Source organism: Onychomys torridus, chromosome 23 (genome assembly GCF_903995425.1).
Source record: "Onychomys torridus chromosome 23, mOncTor1.1, whole genome shotgun sequence".
Taxonomy (NCBI): Eukaryota; Metazoa; Chordata; class Mammalia; order Rodentia; family Cricetidae; genus Onychomys; species Onychomys torridus.
The window spans coordinates 47,467,962-47,486,221 of NC_050465.1; the positions used below are offsets into that span (position 1 = coordinate 47,467,962).

The 18,260-nt window shown below is 47.7% G+C and overlaps 1 protein-coding gene across 3 annotated transcripts in view; it reads left to right on the top strand.

Moving 5' to 3' along the window:
- The first annotated feature begins 13,386 nt into the window (after nucleotides 1-13,386).
- Nrp2 (neuropilin 2) overlaps nucleotides 13,387-18,260 on the top strand; it is a 114,697-nt gene continuing 109,823 nt past the window's right edge. Inside the window, exon 1 of one of the 3 annotated variants that reach the window (XM_036172725.1) lies at nucleotides 13,387-14,329. In XM_036172725.1, the coding sequence (XP_036028618.1) occupies nucleotides 14,257-14,329 (73 nt within the window). In that variant the 5' untranslated portion in view covers nucleotides 13,387-14,256. The remainder of the gene's footprint in view (nucleotides 14,330-18,260) is intronic. The other 2 variants (XM_036172726.1, XM_036172727.1) reach the window with 2 other exon arrangements.

Below are 18,260 nucleotides of genomic sequence, written 5' to 3' on the forward strand. Positions count from 1 at the left end.
CATACACACACACATTCTCATTCCCTCCCTCCCTCTGACTCTCACTCAGTGTGTGTTTGTGCTTTGACCTCAGTGGGTAAGGGAGTTAGTTTCCCTACTTGTTCACTTGAGCATCCTCTGCAGGGTACCATTCACATCCACTGAGCTGACTGACTCATCCCACCTCCCCTATTTCTCCTGCACATTTTTCCTCCAATTCCTAAGGTACTACTACTTCTGTGTAACTCTTGGCACCATCCTTCTTCCAAGAGAAGCCTGGTTCAGATAAGCATTCTGAGGTGCTTTCCCCAGAATTGCACTCTTCCTTAGCACTGACTTGTTATTTCAGATCACTGCACCCCAAACCCTAAGGCCCCTGATGCCACAGATTTCAGAGGAGAAGACTGGAGTTGTCATCATACAATGACACCCCTAGATCATCCACAATAAATCTTACATGTTCCAGAACTTTCTCCTGTGTACTAACTGCCTTCCTATAGTCACATAAAGAACTCCAGTCTGGACTCTTCTCAAACCACCCAGTCTTAAAAGCCCTTTGACCTTATGACTCACAGAGCACTCTAGCAACAATGGATGTTGCCATTGGCCCATTGGCCCAGCTCAAGAACCTACTTTAGCTCAGTTATGCACTTGTCTTGGTTTCCACCCCAAAAAAAGTTGTGACCCTTTGATGCTCATGATGCTCACATGCCTATCTTTGTGGCTAATCCTGCATCTTTGGGATAAAAGATGCTAGCCTACAAATTTCCAGGCTCTTCCTTCCAAAAGATGGATAAAGCCAACCACTTTGGATGATGAAAGACATGCCCTAAGAGAAGCCTATTGACACAGGCTCTTTGGAGAACTATGGAGTGAAAATGCCAACCCGTGCCAAGTCTCCAATTTTATAGTTTGAGAAACAGAAACCCAGAGAGTTAAGCAAAGTTTGTTGCTTGCCTTTCCATGGTTGTGACAAAATACCTGAGCAGGTCCTCTGAGAATGGAAGATTTATTAGGGTTCATTTTCCCAAGATTTAGTCCACAATTGCTTGGCCTCACCACTTTGGGCTTGTGGAGATAGTGACCCCCATGGTGGGAGCAAAGGGCAGAGGGAACACTCAGGAACGAAAGAAAAATAGGAGAAATTGCCAGGGTCCCACATCCCCACAGGCACTTCAATTTATGTCCTCTAGTCCCTACCTGCTAAAGGTCCTACCACCTTCCGGTAGCAGGCTGGCCACTAAGCCTTTAACATGTGACTCTTTGGAAGCCATTTCAAATCTAAACAAAAAACAGGTTGCTGGTAAATGAATGATAATCTTTCTGATAGCCCCTTTATAGCTAAGCACAGAAAAATAAAATAAAAACTTAAAAAATTGAGGAAATAGCAACCCATAAGAAAATATCTGAAGGCATTCTAATTTTAAGTGTTACATGATAAACAATGGCAACTTTCCCCACTATTATATGAGTTTATTTAGCTTAGCTCCTATGGGAACTAGTGGAAATAACACTCAGTGGCTCTCTCCATGACCAAGCACATCCTATCTGCTTGATTTTTGGATGAGATCTTCCAAAAGACATGCTACCACTCAAGAGGCTAACCTTGCTGATCCACACATCATATCTGGGCTAACTGACACAGGCTTCCTGATGGGTCTAGAGGTGTTTATGCTTATAGATATACTATTTGTGCCCCAAACTGCACCTTAGGAACATATGGGAGCTTATTGTCATGTGACATCGTAATATGGTGCTGATAATTTATTTCTTTTTCTATCTTCTTTAATTCAACATTCTGGCGATAGATACCAATTTGATCAGCTGATGACAATTTGTGGTTATGTTACAAGACTTCTTTTAGATCCTATTACCAAGTTCTTTTATAGGTGTGTACGTAGATAGACATGTAGAAAAAAATGTGGGCAGAGCCAGAGCTGGAGTCTGAACATTGCCCTGTGGTGAGAGTACAGAACTTGGTGTCAGAAGTTTAGAGTTTAATTTCCTGCTCAGCCACCAACTCCCTGTGTGATAAACAAACTGACGTCCCTGTACCTGTAGGCAGAAAGACTGTCTAAACCACTCCAGAGCAGGAGGGATCTGTTTATTTTGCAATTAACAAAAGGTAAAGGGTCTTGTCTGAAGCATTTAGTTAGGATTCCAGACTTGACACTCATTTCACTGACTGTACGTGCCTTTAAACAAACCCGCCACCACTGCCTTTTAAGGACATCCTAAGACATTTCAGTTCTGCTCTAACAAACACAGTCATGCTGCTGCAAAGGAGGCCGAGTACAGCTTCCCACTTGCTTGCCTGAAAGCTATCCTTGTTCAGGGTTGGTTGAGTGATATGCTCAGAGTGAGCGAGGACAGTCAACTTTAGCTACCCCCCACCTCCCAGCAAACTTTCAATTTTTAGCAGACTTTACCAGAAAGTCACTGTTAAAATGATTCTATGAAAGATTCTGTGATGAAAAAAAATCCCCAAAAGCTGGAATGACTTAGGGAAGGACATGGGACAGGTTTTCATTTCACACACCTCACTGTGGGTAATGTATTTAAAAAGAAAGTGACTATTGAATTTCCCTGACCTGAACAAAGTTGCCTTGTTAACAGAAATAACAGTAACAATAGCAATATAAATAATGCCATAGAACAATGCAAGAATCTTTCACAACTTTGCACAGTTTAAGCTGAACAGTGGCTTTAGAAACAATTCCGAGAAAATATACTTTTGTTCATGTCGATCTAAACTTAGAGAGCAGGTCAAGTGTAGACTCCACATCCACTTTAAAATTATAGGCTTCCAATTCAAACATACTTTGATTTACATGAATGTCATCTCCTATATTAAGTCCTGAGTATGAGTACATTTATTCGAGAATCAAGGTGGCCTGTAATGGAGACAGGACCTCAGTCATTGCCATGGACTGGGTAAGAATTTGTCCTGCAACTGGAAAGCTGGCTGGCTGGCTGATGTCTCCTCATGGCATGGGTGTGTCTGCCCGTCTTCAGGAAGGCATGGTTATAGAAGGTTGGGTGCAGCAATCCTAACTCTGAGACAATTTGCCTGGCCGTGGATTTTCAGGCAATTAAGGAAATGAACTTGAAAATTAACTGGCAGGGATGTTCGCTGGGCTCTCAGCGGGGTCCATTGCCTCGCGCCTTCTTGAAGATGATGTATCATTGCTTCCTCAATGGGATCGGCATGGTCCAGTTCTCCCTTCCCGGTGGAGTCAACAAGGGTTCCCAAGAGGAGAGATGGAAGGTTTGGGTCATCTATTTCTAATCAAATGTATAATTTGGAAAAATGATTCTGAGATGAAGAGGCCATAACAGGGGTTGAGGGGAGCAGGGTAATGTGAAAAAAAAGAGATAACAACTGTTCTGGGAAAGATGGCTTAAGAAACGATAGATCAGGAGGTCAGAAGAATTTTCCAGAAGGCAGAAATACTTGGGTCCCCAAGGACAAGAAATAGAAAAAAAAGAAATACCTCACTAATTCTTTTCTTTCTTGAAACAGTCCAAAGGGTTTGTTGGGCTACAGTTACAAGAAGGTAGTCTGAGCTATATGGGGAAAGAACATTTTCAGCCCTCCCCTTCTAGTATTAATACAGTTTCTAAAAATTCCAAGAAAAGATAGTTTCTAGTGTCATGAGATGGTAGACCACTGTAATTTTGAGTTTGTTTGATATGGCTGGCATTTGGAAAAAAAATAATAAGTTACTTTGTTATGTTAACTCGTAGGTTTTTTTAGTGATTCACATTAGGTTGCTGGATTTATTATAAGGCCTAGTATGTAAATCTAACTCCCATTAATTTTAAAAATGTTTATCCAGTGTCAGTCATGGTGCCTGAACCTGAGTTCAACAGCTGGATTCTCTAGTGGGCAATACTATTTATTTAATGACAGTAAATCAAACAAAAAATGATACTGTATTTGACTCTTGCTATAAAAATTTAATAGAATCAGGGGGAAAAATCTTAATATCACAAAGACTATATAATCCACGGCAACCCATGAGAAGGGACACATCTTCTATGTGACCTCATGTGTGTTTAATGTGTGTATGAAATACACATCCAAGTTTCTACATATGTGTATATGTGGAAGTAAGCTCACAAATCAATACCCTTCTCCTGATCAATTGTGGTGTTTAAATGTGGATTGTGTTCCTCTAAACTGACTTTATAATCTTCTGATGGGTCTTGGTTTAAACCTTGACAAACAGGACTACCTCAGAAATCCTTATCGTAAAGATAGAGGTTCCCTGCTTGCTTTACAGCCCTGTTGAGTAGAAGGGCTAAGCCAGGTTTCCTGCCTTCTGGGTGACAAGTCTCTGGCACATTCTCTTGTGTTACTTTCTTCTTAGAACTCACTATCTCCAGCTGGACTAATCCAGCTTTCTGTCTTGATTCTCATCTGTCCTTCAGCTAGGAAATAAAGTCCCTGACAACATCTTCTCTAAGCTTCTCCCACATGTTTCTCCACCCCTGCAGAGTTTGGCATATAGTACATGCTCAATAAACGTATATCTTTAATAAGTGAAAGCTCTAAACTGGACCCTGTTTCCACTGAGTGTAGATTCAATTAAGGAGTGTGTGGAGCCATTGCTGAAGAATAAGGACATGTCTTTTAGAGTGAGGAGACAGAATTCTAAAAAGGGATTTGACGCAAGTTACCTCAAAGCCACAAGCAGACACTTTTGGGCCCTGGGTACCCCAGGATATATCTACTCACAGTATTAACCTAAATATAATATGATTAGGCTGGGGCACCCTAGAATACTCCTTTCTCCTAAATGCCACTTGCCCTATTTTCTGGGTGCTGGGGCTGCATGTAGCAGAAGCTGCATTATTTCTGCCAAGATATTCCATCAGTAACAGCAAAAGGAAAACATACTTCCAGTTCTGCTGATAAGACAAAATTGCACTTAAGTCTTCTAAATTATGATGAAATGAAATGGAAGATCAAATAGGTTCTGTGTTTTCAACCTGAACCCTTGCCAGAGTCTAGCAGAGAGACACAAAATCAAGTCAATTTGTAAGTAAGCAGGGACCTCGTTTAAGAGGGTTTTTTGTTTGGTCAAATGTGAGTTAGAAAATTTTTAGAAGCTCTTGAGAATTTATGTGACACCAAAAAAAGCGGGGGGACTACAAAAAGGTTAGAGAGAATTTCTCATTTCAAGTTCTAGGGGAAGCTCAGAATTCTGCAAAATAACCAGTTTCCAAAAGCTCACTGGCAACTTACTCCACCACCGGGACTGCTGTGCCCACTTGAGAACGCCTCAGCCTTATCTGACATGAGGTTTTCTTCTGTAACTAAAGCACGCATAAGGTGTCCCCTGGCCATCCTGAGCCTTCAGCAAAAGAAGAGTCCAAGTATGTGGAGCTGCCTGACAGCTGAGACTGAGTAAGAGGGGCATTTTCTCCTGGTTGTGAAAAGCAGCCCTGGTGGAAGCGGGTAGGGCTGGGGAGCGGTGTCCTTTCTGACTCCCATGGAGCAAATCATGGGCAGAGGAGGCCCAAGCCGTGCAGGTTTTATCTGGGTCCTCTAGACAAGAGTTTCCTAAACTTTCTGTCTCTTTTAAAGTCGGGGAGAAGACATTTGGATTAAAGACACAAAAACATTAACTAAAGTGATGGAATTTATTGGACTCGAGAAGCAAGTCCTCATTTAATATCATCACCCCAACATAAATGTTGCCCCTGCATTCCACTCACAATGCAAAACATCAGGGAACAGAACTCCCATGAGGGTTTGTTCCTGTTTTATGTACCCCGGGGCTGGGGGCGGGGTGGGGGTGGGGCTCATGAAACATTAAAGCCCAAGCTAGGAGCATTAATGAAGTTAACCTGGCGGAGCCAGGGAGCTTTGCCCAGAGAGCACCTGAAAGCGCTTTGATTATGGCATCGGCTTCAAAAGAACCCATTCCTGGTGTCTGAGCTCTGCTGCACTGGGAAATAGAATTACACCTTTAACTTCAGGCTAATTCCACTGCCTTGCTGAGGGCTGAAAGCCTTCTAGAGAGAAGTAAGGGAGGGGTGATGTGGTGATGCTCCTTCCCACCCCACCCCTACACATCACAACCCAAATGGACAGAAGGCACTCAGAACAAGTTCTAAGAATGTAAGGTCTTAGCAATGCTTTCCAGTTCAGAAAGAGATGAGTCCTGCCTCCGGCTAACAGTGAACTGATTTGGGTTGTACAGATTTGCTTTAAACACCACACACACCATACACTACTACACACACACAACATACACACCCATCATACACGCACCATACACACACACCTACACACACACACACACACACACCTACACACACACACACACACACACACACACACGCCACTACACACATCATACACAGACCACATACACACTCACATGCACACACTTCCTTTAGTTTTTAGTACTATTACCTCATCTCCCATCTCCTTTGCTTTTGTGATGCTTCCGTTAATTTTCTCCTTTTTTCCTTCCCTCTGTGGCTGATTTCTCTCCTTAACAATTCCTTTCATTTCCTTTTGCACCCTTAAGATTTTAGCTTCCTTTTCCTTGAGGTTTTCTTTTTTGGTCACAGCTGCCCCCTAATGGTTTCCAAGCCCATTACGGCTGCATGCTACAGGAGAGGAAGAGAGGGAGAGAGGGCTGGACAGAGAAAGCTGAAGAAAAACATCAACAATGCCTCTGCTCTGCTCTCCACTTGGAATATACTCTCAATACCTAAGGAATGTTCCAGTAACTTACAGCAATGGACAAAATGCGGGGGGGGGGGGGGGGAAGTGGGGGGAAGGGTGATGTTTTCATTAATTATCTTTTTGTGCTATTCGAATGCATTTAAAAATATATGTGTCGGTGTATTCTCTTCTGCAAATTTAGAAATGAAATAGAATCGTAGTATAGTATAGATACTGAAGAAGAGGTTGCCTCTGCCTGGGCTTTCCCGATTCTTGCAGAAAGCCAGCCTGTTCCAAGCCCCTCCCTGTCAGTGCGCTCATCCGACACTAAGGGTTGATTGGCAGTTCAGTAAACTGTGTAGGAGTAAATATGAAGGAGGAGAGTGAGAACTAATGACTATGGTGGGTGTGAATTAACCCACCCTGGAGTACCCTCGATAGCGAAAGGTCAACCCCCTGTCTCCTGCCTTTCCATCATGACTTTCATGCTCAAATTAGCAGCTCTTGCCACCATAATGTAACAAAAACCTGACATGCAGATGCCTAATTAAGGCACCAGAAGTCACAGGTTACAAATTTGAAAACAGCAATACCAAACAACAACAACACCAGAAAACTCCCTTATAGTTCTTTAAGGGGTTGACAGAGTGTGTCTGCACATCAAAGGAAGAAAGGCAACATGCTCTCAGGGATGAAGAAATCAAACTCCCAAGAAAATTAGCCTGAGAATTTAATAAGAGTGTGAGAACTTTCGGCCCTAAACAAGGTTCCTGAAATATATATACATATATAAATTTGAGTATATATATATATATATATATATATATATATATAATAACCCTAACATCCTCAATCAAATACACACTGTAAATTCACAAGGACATTCAACTTTTTAATGCTTGTGATAATATATTAATTTCAGCCTATGGAATTGTTTTAAGTTCACAAGTGAGAATAGGATTAGGAAAGAACTGTGGACCAACTCTCAAACTAGGTAAGAGTAAAAATCACTTAAACCAACCCCCCATTCAGTGGGTGACTAACAGACATCACAAGGACACCAAGGCCCAAGATCTTCTCAGCCCCAGGATTCAGCTGCCCTCCCTGCTCCCTGCAGGGTCTTCATGGGCTGGAGCTCCAGTCAGGAAGTCACAGAGTACTAGGAAAACCCTGATTTCCCATGAATATTCTGAAATGCTCATTTAAGAAAGCTGAGCAAGGGCACATATTAGACAATACGAGCCGTGCCTTTCTCTGGTAAACAGACCCCTCCCTGCATTTTCAAACCATGCCTTGGCAGCCAGAGCTCCCAGGGACAGGATGCTGAGATTCCCCAGTGGCAAACAAGTGTGGGAGAGTCAAGAGTTGTAAAGATGTGGAGTTTGCTGGGTTTCCATGCCAAATGTCCAGCTCCTGATCAAAAGCTGCTCTGTCCAACACGGTAGGTGGTAAACACAAATCAAATGTAGATTTAGTAGGATGAAATACAGCCTACAGTCCAGTCCCTTGGTCATCCTAGCCACAATTATATACAGGAAAGCAGAATAGTGTATGACAAAACTTTTCCTGGGGAGAGGCAACACACAGGTCTACTCACCCCAGACAGGGACCCCACAATAGATAGGGATGCAAAGTAAGGATACCACCAAAGTCCATCTTGGTGAACCAATGAGTTTTATTGGGGTTACTTACAGGAATGTGGGTGAGGGATTACTTACAGGAGCAGAAATGACCCAAAGACAGCTGTACCACCAAAGCCCATGCCAGCATGGGTGACAGCTCACAAAACTGGGAACCTGGAGCTCAGCACACAGCCTGCAGGCTGCTCAACAGGTTGGACAGTGTCCTTTCCAAGTGACTCTGGTCTAAAACTTTCCCAGGAACATGGTCTGATCTCAGAGTCTTCTTTGCAGCTCAGCTTCCTACTGCCTTAGGAGGACTCTCTCAGTACTTTTATTTACTCCAGCAGGGAGGGGCCTAGTGAATCTGCTCAGTTTCAGGAGCTTCCTGGAGTTATTTTGAGTTGTTTCCCTCCCATTTAAAGAACTTCCCTGCCAGGATGTTTTGATCTTAGAGGGAACTGTTACACAACACTAGATAAAAAGCACAGGTTCTCCATCATGGTGGGTAGATGCTTTGGAAAATGCTCCTTTAAAGGAAAGGGTTGGCCAGGGAGTGGTGACACACACCTGTAATCCCAGCACTCGGGAGGCAGAAGCAGGTGGATCTCTGTGAGTTCGAGGCCAGCCTGGTCTACAGAGTGAGTTCCAGGACAGCCTCCAAAGCTACAGAGAAACCGTCTTGAAAAACCAAAAACAAATTAAAAAAAAAAAAAAAAAGTGTTGGTGGGCTGGGTCTTTTTGATATTCCAAAGCTCCAAATTTATATATATTATCATAGCAGAGGGACCGACCCTTGCCTCTTGAGGAAGCCAAGGAGAGAGAAGGAAGCAGAAAGGCTTCTGGAGCCTCTCCTGCCAAAGGATGCTTGAATACATTTTGCATTTTGTTGCTGTTTTCTTATTCTTGTTTTTATTTACAAGGTTCCTTCCTATCAGATTTAGGTCTGTGACTGAGGAAGACAGACCAAGACACACACACACACACACACACACACACACACACACACACACACACACAATTTGGAATGGAGAATATTTCAAGATTTCATGAAAATCTGCAAGGATTCTGGAAGCCCACCAAATGCAGTATCAAAAAGAAACAAATAGGTGGTGTTCAGGTCTGTTGAGGAAAAAAAATGATTGTTTTCAAAGTAAGTGTGTTGAGTGTGTGTGTGTGTGTGTGTGTGTGTGTGTGTGTGTGTGTGCAGGGGTGGGGGTGGGGGGGACACCTATTGATCAGAACCGGACTTAATGTCAAACAAGAGAGAGAATACAAAATGAGCATCTATTACATTTTAACCCAAGGTTCACTTCTGAGACAGCTATAGCTAAACATTAACTGGGACAGAGCAGTAAATTACAGATTAAGATGCAATCATGCCTCCTATCTCTCCCTTTCAGGGTGAGAGCTTGTCGATGTGAGGCCTCCGATAAGGGAGCACCATGTGACAGGTGGTGTCTATTGTGGAATCATGAAACTTCTGGAGCCTTCAGATCCTGTGTTCCCAGGAGGCAGAACCCCGTGTCTGTCTGGTTTCCATGTCCCCTGCATAGTCACGCATCTATGAGCAGTTAATACAACTTGATGAACACAAACTGAAAACCATACAGGAAGAGGCTGCGAGCGGCAACCAATGGTCGTGTGGGGAAAAGGCTGAAGCCAGCTCCACCAGCCGCACTAACTGGTCCTTTGAGCATGTTGCTGCAACTCTTCCCTGCTACCCCAGGTCACCTTTTAAGTGGTTTCCAAGTAGCCTAGGCCCACTGCTTCTCAAAGTCACAAGGTAAGGCCAGGACCCATACCATTCTGGCACTTTAGTGGGTATGTTCTTGGTGAGGATCTCCAGAAATCTGAAACATCAGACCCCATCTAAAAGGCATTCAAAGAGGAAGTATGAAGGGACTAATTTTTCAAATATCCTTCAATAGAAGATATATTGAAGGCTGTTCAGTCAATGTCATACATCAGAATTATTGCTCAATTAGCCCATAGGTCTTTGCAACAGAATCACCTAAAATGGGGGGGGGGGGGAACACAAGAACAAAAGAACAAAAAACAAAACAAAACAAAAAATGCCCAGAAATCATTCCAGACCTAGGAAATCCCAGCTGCAGGAGGCTGGTGCCCAGGGACCTGAATTTTGAACAACACCTGCCTTCTGTGATTCTAATGCCCCTGGAGTTTGGAGTTTGGGACTGTAAAACTGGGGATACCTTAACTTTCCACAGGGTGTAGCTGGGGACAACTTTCTTTTAGCATCATCTAGAAATTTTCTTTATGTTCCCCCAACCCAGTCCTCTCCATCAAAGGAATGCAGGATATGATTATCTATTGTTATTCCACAATTAAAGAAAATGATATGAACATCAGGAATCCCAGCTTCACTATTAGCTGTCTGGGGCCAGTTCTATGTTTCTGTTCACAAAACAATTGTTTCAGAAAACTATCCAGGTCTGTCTTTTCATGAGCAAGAATCAAGGATGTGGACGCACACAGAGAAGTGTGGAACCTGGTTCTTCAACCACCTTACCTCTGGTTAAAACCAGACCCATGGCTGCAGACACCTCCAATTCCATTCCATATAAAAAACAATGTAGACAGGCCCGAGCCAGCCACAGGCTGGAAACTTTCCCTAAAGCAGACCCCTTTGCCATGTGCCACACGTAGGACTCTGGGTTCTGCTCTGGAATCCTTGGAAGTCCTAGGTGAAAGCAACTCTAAGCTTTCCAGAGGCCAACGAGAGACAGCCTGATTCTGAATTTTTCTTGCTCTGCTGAAGCCCTTTGAGAAGGCAGGAGCTCGCCACCACGTGTGGAGGCCTTTGGTGGCACGGGCATTATTTATTGAGTGCTGCCCCCTTGAGGATTGAAAAAGACCTGGCCACTTGTAGTCCCCAGGGTTGGGAACCAAGGCTCTCCCCTAGGCCATCTGCAAAAATGAGGCCTTCACTCCAGTGGACCGCAGTGAAGTCTTGCCTGCTGAGGCACGGAGGCTCCCAGGAAGCTAGTTAGCGCCCCCTTTAGGACATATCTGAAAAAAAAAAAACGAAGATCCATAATGCTGGAAACAGGATCCAGGAGCAGAGCACAGAACCTTTAACTTCTCCCAGAACCCAGCGGAAGAACTCTGGAAGTAGCCAGATGGGAGTCCTCAAGCCTGAGGCCCCAAGGCTAGCAGTCCAAGGCTGTCATCCTTACGGTTTCCCAATGGTCTTTGGTTTTCTTTCTCTCTCCTATCTTGTTCATGCCCTTTACCCAAACCTTATTTGTAGTGTTCTCAGAAACCGGCTGTATGGAGGTCTAGTCCGAGCTGGAATCATTTGGTATGCCTGGAGAGCCGTGGGGGCGGTGACACTTAGTAACTCTTTCCTTGCAGACACCGTGAGTGCAGTTATTTACCCTTTAGAACAGTATTTGGGCAGTTCTTTACCCTTTAGAGCAGTATTTGGGCAGCAACACAAACTGGGATCTGTCCTTGAAGTCCAAAAATCTAGACTTCTCCCTTCCTTCACCAAGTATTTGGGGCTTTACAACTGGACTTTAAACCAGGAAACGTAAACCTGGAGCTTTTAGTGATACGGATTTTCTCTTGAGCCTAGAAAAACAAACAGGGAATGAAGGGAATTAAAAGCAGTGTGTGTGTGTGTGTGTGTGTGTGTGTGTGTGTGTGTGTGTGTGTGTGTGCTGCTTTCTGGCAGAACTCAAGAGGCTTCTGACATCTACCCTTTGCAGTCAGGCATCAAAGATGAACCATGTGGTAACCGGCCTGTGGCCTTCCCCTGTAAAATCCCCTCTATGGCATCATTCAACCAGTTGCAAATCACTTCTGATTCAATTTTGTTTGGGTTTATCTCCATGTAAACAACAGTTAAGTGAGAGTTACAGATTTTTCAAACACTGAATGTGATCAACAAAGCTAATGGCTAGTCCAGATAAGGTCAGAAACCACCCAGAAGAATCCTCAAGTCCACGCTGGGGAGCAAATGGTATCATCAGAAGTGTATGTTCCTTGTCACCCAAACTTTCTGTTTCTTAATCTACAGGCTGCTAGGAACTGGATCACAATGTTTGTCAGGCATGTTCTGTTGAATCTTGATCGTAAAGCAATGATGCCTGGTGAACATGACGGATCACCAAGCCACCCTCAGAAACAAAGACGCAAGTGTTCTCCCCAACTGTTGGCTTATAAGCACCTTTAGACAGTTTTCATGCCTCCACTTAAAAATAGTTCACATAATGCTATTTTCTTTCTGTCAACACTGTGACCACATTTCCTTGGGGAAACATGAGCAGAAGTAGTTACAGTTGCATTCCAAGAGGCCTTCATGTACCTGTGCTATGTGCAGAAGCTTGAAGGTGTTTTGGGTGGCCGGGGAACAACTTAATTGCCTGGAGAAATGCTTCATTGAATAAAATCGTTCTTCGTCTTAAGATAACTACAAGTTAAGGGTACAGGGGTAAGCAAATCCTTACCCAGATAGCAGGGGAGTCTGTTTGGGACACAACAAAGGATCTGAGTAGTAAACACAAGGAGTATTTGGGGTTTGCATTAGCTAGGGCTGAGGGTGTGTGTCGCCTCCACGCACTGCTGCCTCTGGGAGCACATAGCTGAGCCGCCGACTGTCTCCCTACCCCAAACCCAGTCCGCCACCCAAACTCCTCCGGCAACGCCATTGCAGGTGGCATTGTGTTGGATTCTGCGTGTGTGGCATCCGAGTCTGGGAATTTAGGGGGAACAAGCATTTCCCGAGCTCCGCGCGGAGTTTCCCTCCGGGCAGGGGCAGCGCGCCCTGAAGGGAGGGCGCTCCTTCCTCTGGGTGTGACACGCCCGCAGCCCCGCACCAAGGTGCGCAGGGCCGGAGGGAGGTGCGGGGCTGGCCGAGGGGCGGCGGGGTGCGAGGCACCTTAACTTTGATCGTGCGGCCGCGGGCTTGTGAGCCACCAGCGCCCCGCCCGAGCTGGGTGCCGCGGCCCCGGGCTCTGCGCCGCGCGTCTCCGCCGCTGCCTCTTTAATCAGGAACACAGAAGGGGCGGGCCCTGAGCCGGCGCGTAATCGGATCGCTCTGCCGCGGCTCTGACATCCACATGCTGCTCGGCCTGAAAAGGCGAGGGGGGAGCCGGAGGGGAGGCAGAGGAGGCGAGCGAGGCATCAGCCCGCAGCCCGCCCCCGGCACATCCTCAGCAGCGCAGACACTCGGCCGGCCGCTGGGCGAGGTGGAGGTGAGGGCGGGCGCCAGCGAACTCGGAGAGCCGCTCGTACACTCGCGGGCGATCCCAGCCACCGCCGCCGCCGCCGCCGCCGCCGCACCCGCAGCAGCACCAGCAGCACCGGCAGCCGCCGCTTCCTGCCTCGCGCTCCCCTCGAGAGACTGGCCAAGCGGGTGTAGCCGCCGGGGGAGGCTCCCGCTTAAGGGAACCCGGCGAGGACGAGAGCCCGGAGGCTGGCTGCCTCCCACTCCGCCTGTCCAGCGGTCGGTGCCTCTGCCCGCGTGTGTGTCCCGGGTGCCGGGGGGAACCTGTGTCAGTTTGCGCCTCTGAGATCACACAGCTGCCTAGGGGCTGTGTAATGCCCAGGGCAAGTCTTGGCTTTGATTTTTATTATTATTACTATTATTTTACGCTTGGCTTTCGGGAACCCCTCGTGATGTTGTAGGATAAAGGAAATGACACTTTGAGGAACTGGAGAGAACATACACGCGTTTGGGTTTGAAGAGAAAAACCGGTCCCCCGCTTATCCCAGCTTGCTCCCTTCTTTGCTGATTCCAGAAGCTATCTCCTAGTGAGGTGGGGATTCCAGCAAGAATTAAAGGTGAAGACAGACGGGCCACCAGGACCCAGGAGGGAAACGCTGGCCATTAGAGACCTTTACAGAAGACACTACAAGGAAGAAAATTAGAGAGAGGAAAAACACAAAGACATAATTATACGAGATTCCACAAGCCTAGCCCTGGAGAAAGCCTCTCTTTCAAAAATGGATATGTTCCCTCTTACCTGGGTTTTCTTAGCTCTGTACTTTTCAGGACACAAAGTGAGAAGCCAACCAGGTAAGCCCCCTCAAAGTTTTCCTATTATTTTTACATGCCCCCCCCCCTTTAAAGGCTACTTACTGCTAACGCAGAGAGGCCACGCAAAACCGCTCAGGAGGAAGCTCCCTCAATATTCAATAATTTAAAGGGAGAACTCAGCCGACCCTCTTTACACCACCAGGGCTGCTAAACCCAACTTTTCTCTCTTGCTAGGAGTGTGTGTGTGTGTGTGTGTGTGTGTGTGTGTGTGTGTGTGTGTTTTGTAACAGAATTTGGCGGTGTTCAGATGTCACATATGGACTGAATCAAAGGTTTAAAAATACTACAAAGCCTTTGCATTACAGTTTTGGGGATTTTTTTTTTTTCCTGTCTTGAAGCAGAACACATCTCCCTTGAGTTTCTTCAACCTAGCCAGTGAAATATAAATCATTTACATTCCCTCTACTTAGCTACATTGAGCAATGTTAGCTGAAGGGCTTGGGGGAGAAGAAAGCAAGAGTCTAGCTTTGGTTTTCAGATGTGTGGATTCTTTGCAGAATGGGTGGGTACATCCCAGAATCTGAGGGCTGAAGCTGGTGGAGCAAGTTAGCTTGTGGCTGAGATGGGGCTTTCCCGTGGGCAGTTGGTAGTCCCCACTCTATCCTGAATCCATGTGTTTTCTGGGAAAGCAAATCATGTTCTTTAAAATTTTACTAAAAGATAAAAGAAACTGCATGCCCCTCGAAGGTCTCTCGGTCTTGTGAAGTGGTTAGAAACTTTTGAGTGGAATTTCGTCTCAAGCACTGCCCGAAAGGGTGTGTGGACACAGGCTGTAGAGATAAGCACAGTAGGGCCTAGGATAGTCCAGGGCCGGCCTTTGTGGAGTGCGGCAAGGGATACCTCCCTGAAAACAGGTCTCTGGTCTCAGGGAATGCGGTTCTTCCTCCTAGGAATTGCTTCGGGGGGGTGTGTGTTGGGAGGGGATGCTTTTCTCTGCTCTAAGACAGTGTCTGGAACCTGAGGAAACTCTTAGCAGCTGCTGCTACAGGTGATTGTGAATGGGATTCCATCTACCAAGGAAATGGTGAGGGGAAGGAGAGAGGAAGGTAATAACAAAAACTAAGAGAAGGGCTTTTACCTCCAGGCGCTTGGGAGGTGACAGCCAGCCGCAGTGCTGGGACTGGCTCCCTACAGCCACCCTGGCATCCCCGCACGCACCGTGCTTAGCGGGTCCTGAGGAGAAAGCTTAGTATCGGCCAAGCTTCTTGCCCCTTTCCCAACACACACCTACAGCCACTTATGTGGGAGATATATGGCTTTTATTTTTGCTGTCTTTTGAGGGTTTGTTGGGGGGGCGGGGAGCGGGGCATGCCTTTGAGACTCAAATCCAAGTCTTTCCAGCTCCTTCTCTGCGGTAACTGGCCCTACAGGCAGCTGTAAGCATGAGCTAAAGGATGGGTGCAGGTCCGTCCTGGGGAAAATTCTGGGCCTCGCATTCGGTCTTGCCTTAATTCTGAATTCCCAGCTTGAATTGAAATTAAATTACCTCCCATGAACCTGAATGCTGCGTAAATTATGTATGTGTGTGGTTTGCTGGATATGTGTCTATATGTCTGTGCGCGCGCACACACACGCGCGCGCGCGCTCCTTGAGAATGCCCACGGTATATTATGTATTCAGGAGCGGACTCCGGTAGGCCGAGCTGTGCGAGTGGGCGCCCACGGGCACACACACCACGCATACAACTTCAGGCTCCCTGTGATGTGCGGAGCGAAAGGGATTGTGAAGACTCGGGAACCATCTCCTATCCCAGATGTTCGCACATCTGTCCCTGAGCGCCGCGTGGAGTATGAGTGTGTGTGTGTGTGTGTGTGTGTGTGTGTGTGTGTGTGTGTGTGTACGACACCCGCTCGGACCCACTCCTGCTCTGCCACCTGCCTCCCGCGCTCTCTGCAGAGCCCCCTCCCATCCCAATCCCTGCTCTCGCTGCGTCACTTCCAGAGAAGCTCTAAAGCGCGGAGTGCGAAGCAGGTCACCCACTAAACCGGCGGGCAATCTCGGACCCGGGGTGGGACCCGGGACCCGCCCAGAGTAGATATTATCCGAGTCCCCCGAAAAGGCGACCGATTGCCGGTCACGGTGTCAAAGGAGCAACTGATTGGTACCCAGAGACTTAGTCCGGGTGGCTAAGGGCGAGGCCAAGCTAGACCTCTGACTCACCCCATGTGCGCCCGCCAGGAGGTGGGTTGGTCCCGGCACTACGGCGGCAGCGGGAACCTATTCCGAGAAGGAAGCCAGGAAAGAAGGTGGCGGGCACACATAGGGGCAACTGAGCAAATACCCGGGCGGTCTCTGGCCGCTGGAAGGCGATGTGGGCACTGTGCATCCCCGCTCCCAGGCACGTAGCCTCCGGCCGGGGGCTGCCGAACTCTGGGCAGCTGGGCTGGGCCAGCTCGGAGCGCCCCCTCCTGCCCCCCACGCTGCACAAGGCTCTGCAAGCTCGCCGCAGCCCCTAGAGAACTGGCTTGTAGAGAGGCTGGGGGCCTGAGGCCGAAAGATCCCCGCGCTAGCCAGGCCGGGGAGGCAGGAAGCCCGGATGGGATTGCAGCACCGAGGGCGGAGAGAGGCGGGAAGCAGCTAGGCAGCCTAAGCCGCAGGAATGCGCGCCACTTGCACAGCCTGCGGGAGCACAGTGCGGCTAGCGTCCGCCAGAGCGCAGGAACAGGTGAAGAGCACGCGGCGCGGGCATCCACGTGGCCGAGACGTGGGCGCCCCCCAGCGCTCCCACCCCACACCCCCCATCCCCCAGAACGGTCCCTACCGCCGCATCGATTTGTTTGGGCTACGCAGCAGAAACAGAGCTGAGCAATCCATAAACATTCTATTAGGCAAAAAAATATTTCCAGCAAAAGCAGAACCAAGGCTACAGCCTCTACTAAATTGGCCGCCTAGGACTTCTCCAGGCCGGTCTTCCTCCTCCTCCTCCTCCTCCTCCTCCTCCTCCTCCTCCTCCTCCTCCTCTTCCTCCTCCCGAGTAAGGACACCCCCGGGTAGAAGCCTGCGGCATTTCCCTGATGCTGCCCAGTGCCAGAAAGTTAGGTGGTGGCTGCGGCTGTCCTCCAGAGCAGCCACTGCAGTTACCTGCTGGTGGGTTGCGCACCACCACCACCCCCTTTTCCTGGCAGCCCGTGTCCACGTGGGGGAAAAAAATACAGTGTTCACGACCGATGCTTTAGTTTCCCTGATTGATTTCTTTTTAATATCAGCACAAGTTAATGGAGGCGAGGCGCGCAGTGATTAAACGGCTGCCCCCACCCTTCGCCTCGGACTGGCTGCGTCGCTAGTGTGTCCCACTAGCCCCTAGGGCAGCATCAGGGTGGAGGGCACAAGTCGATCGACTGTCCTAAGGTGGGCGTTGCGTGTGTGAGGGGACGTGGAACGGATTGAGCGACACTCTGAAAATCTTCGGGGGCTGGGAGGTCGGGTGGGGGTGGACAGTGGAATCAGCTTTCCAGATCTCTTAACCGATCCTCCTACCCTTTGCCGCAGCTTCTGCGGCTCCGGTTGAATTTCTTCTGGAAGGGAGTGGACGCTCGGGTTTATTGGCGTGGACTCCCTGCTTGGCTCTCCCTCTGCCTCCTTTCTTTTCAGTTTCTGACAGAGAGGAGAGCCCCCTGGCGCTAGCCCTTCCTAGCCGTTCCCAGCAGCGCCGGGCCAGTAAACTGCTGTGCTAGAATGGATCCGCTGGGGCTTGCTTTCTACCCAGGAAATCGCTCGGTTCCTGCTGTGGGCTCTTCAGAAGGTGGCAACTCCCAGGCTTACTATCTGCGCCCCCCTCCCCCCAGCCCCACGAGACCCATGGCTTGGGGCCAAAAGAAGCCAGATCCCCCATAACCATCTCCCCCCTTCTTTCTTACTCCAGGAGAGCTTTGATCTGTGGTGGCCTTTAACACCATTGCCATGGACACGG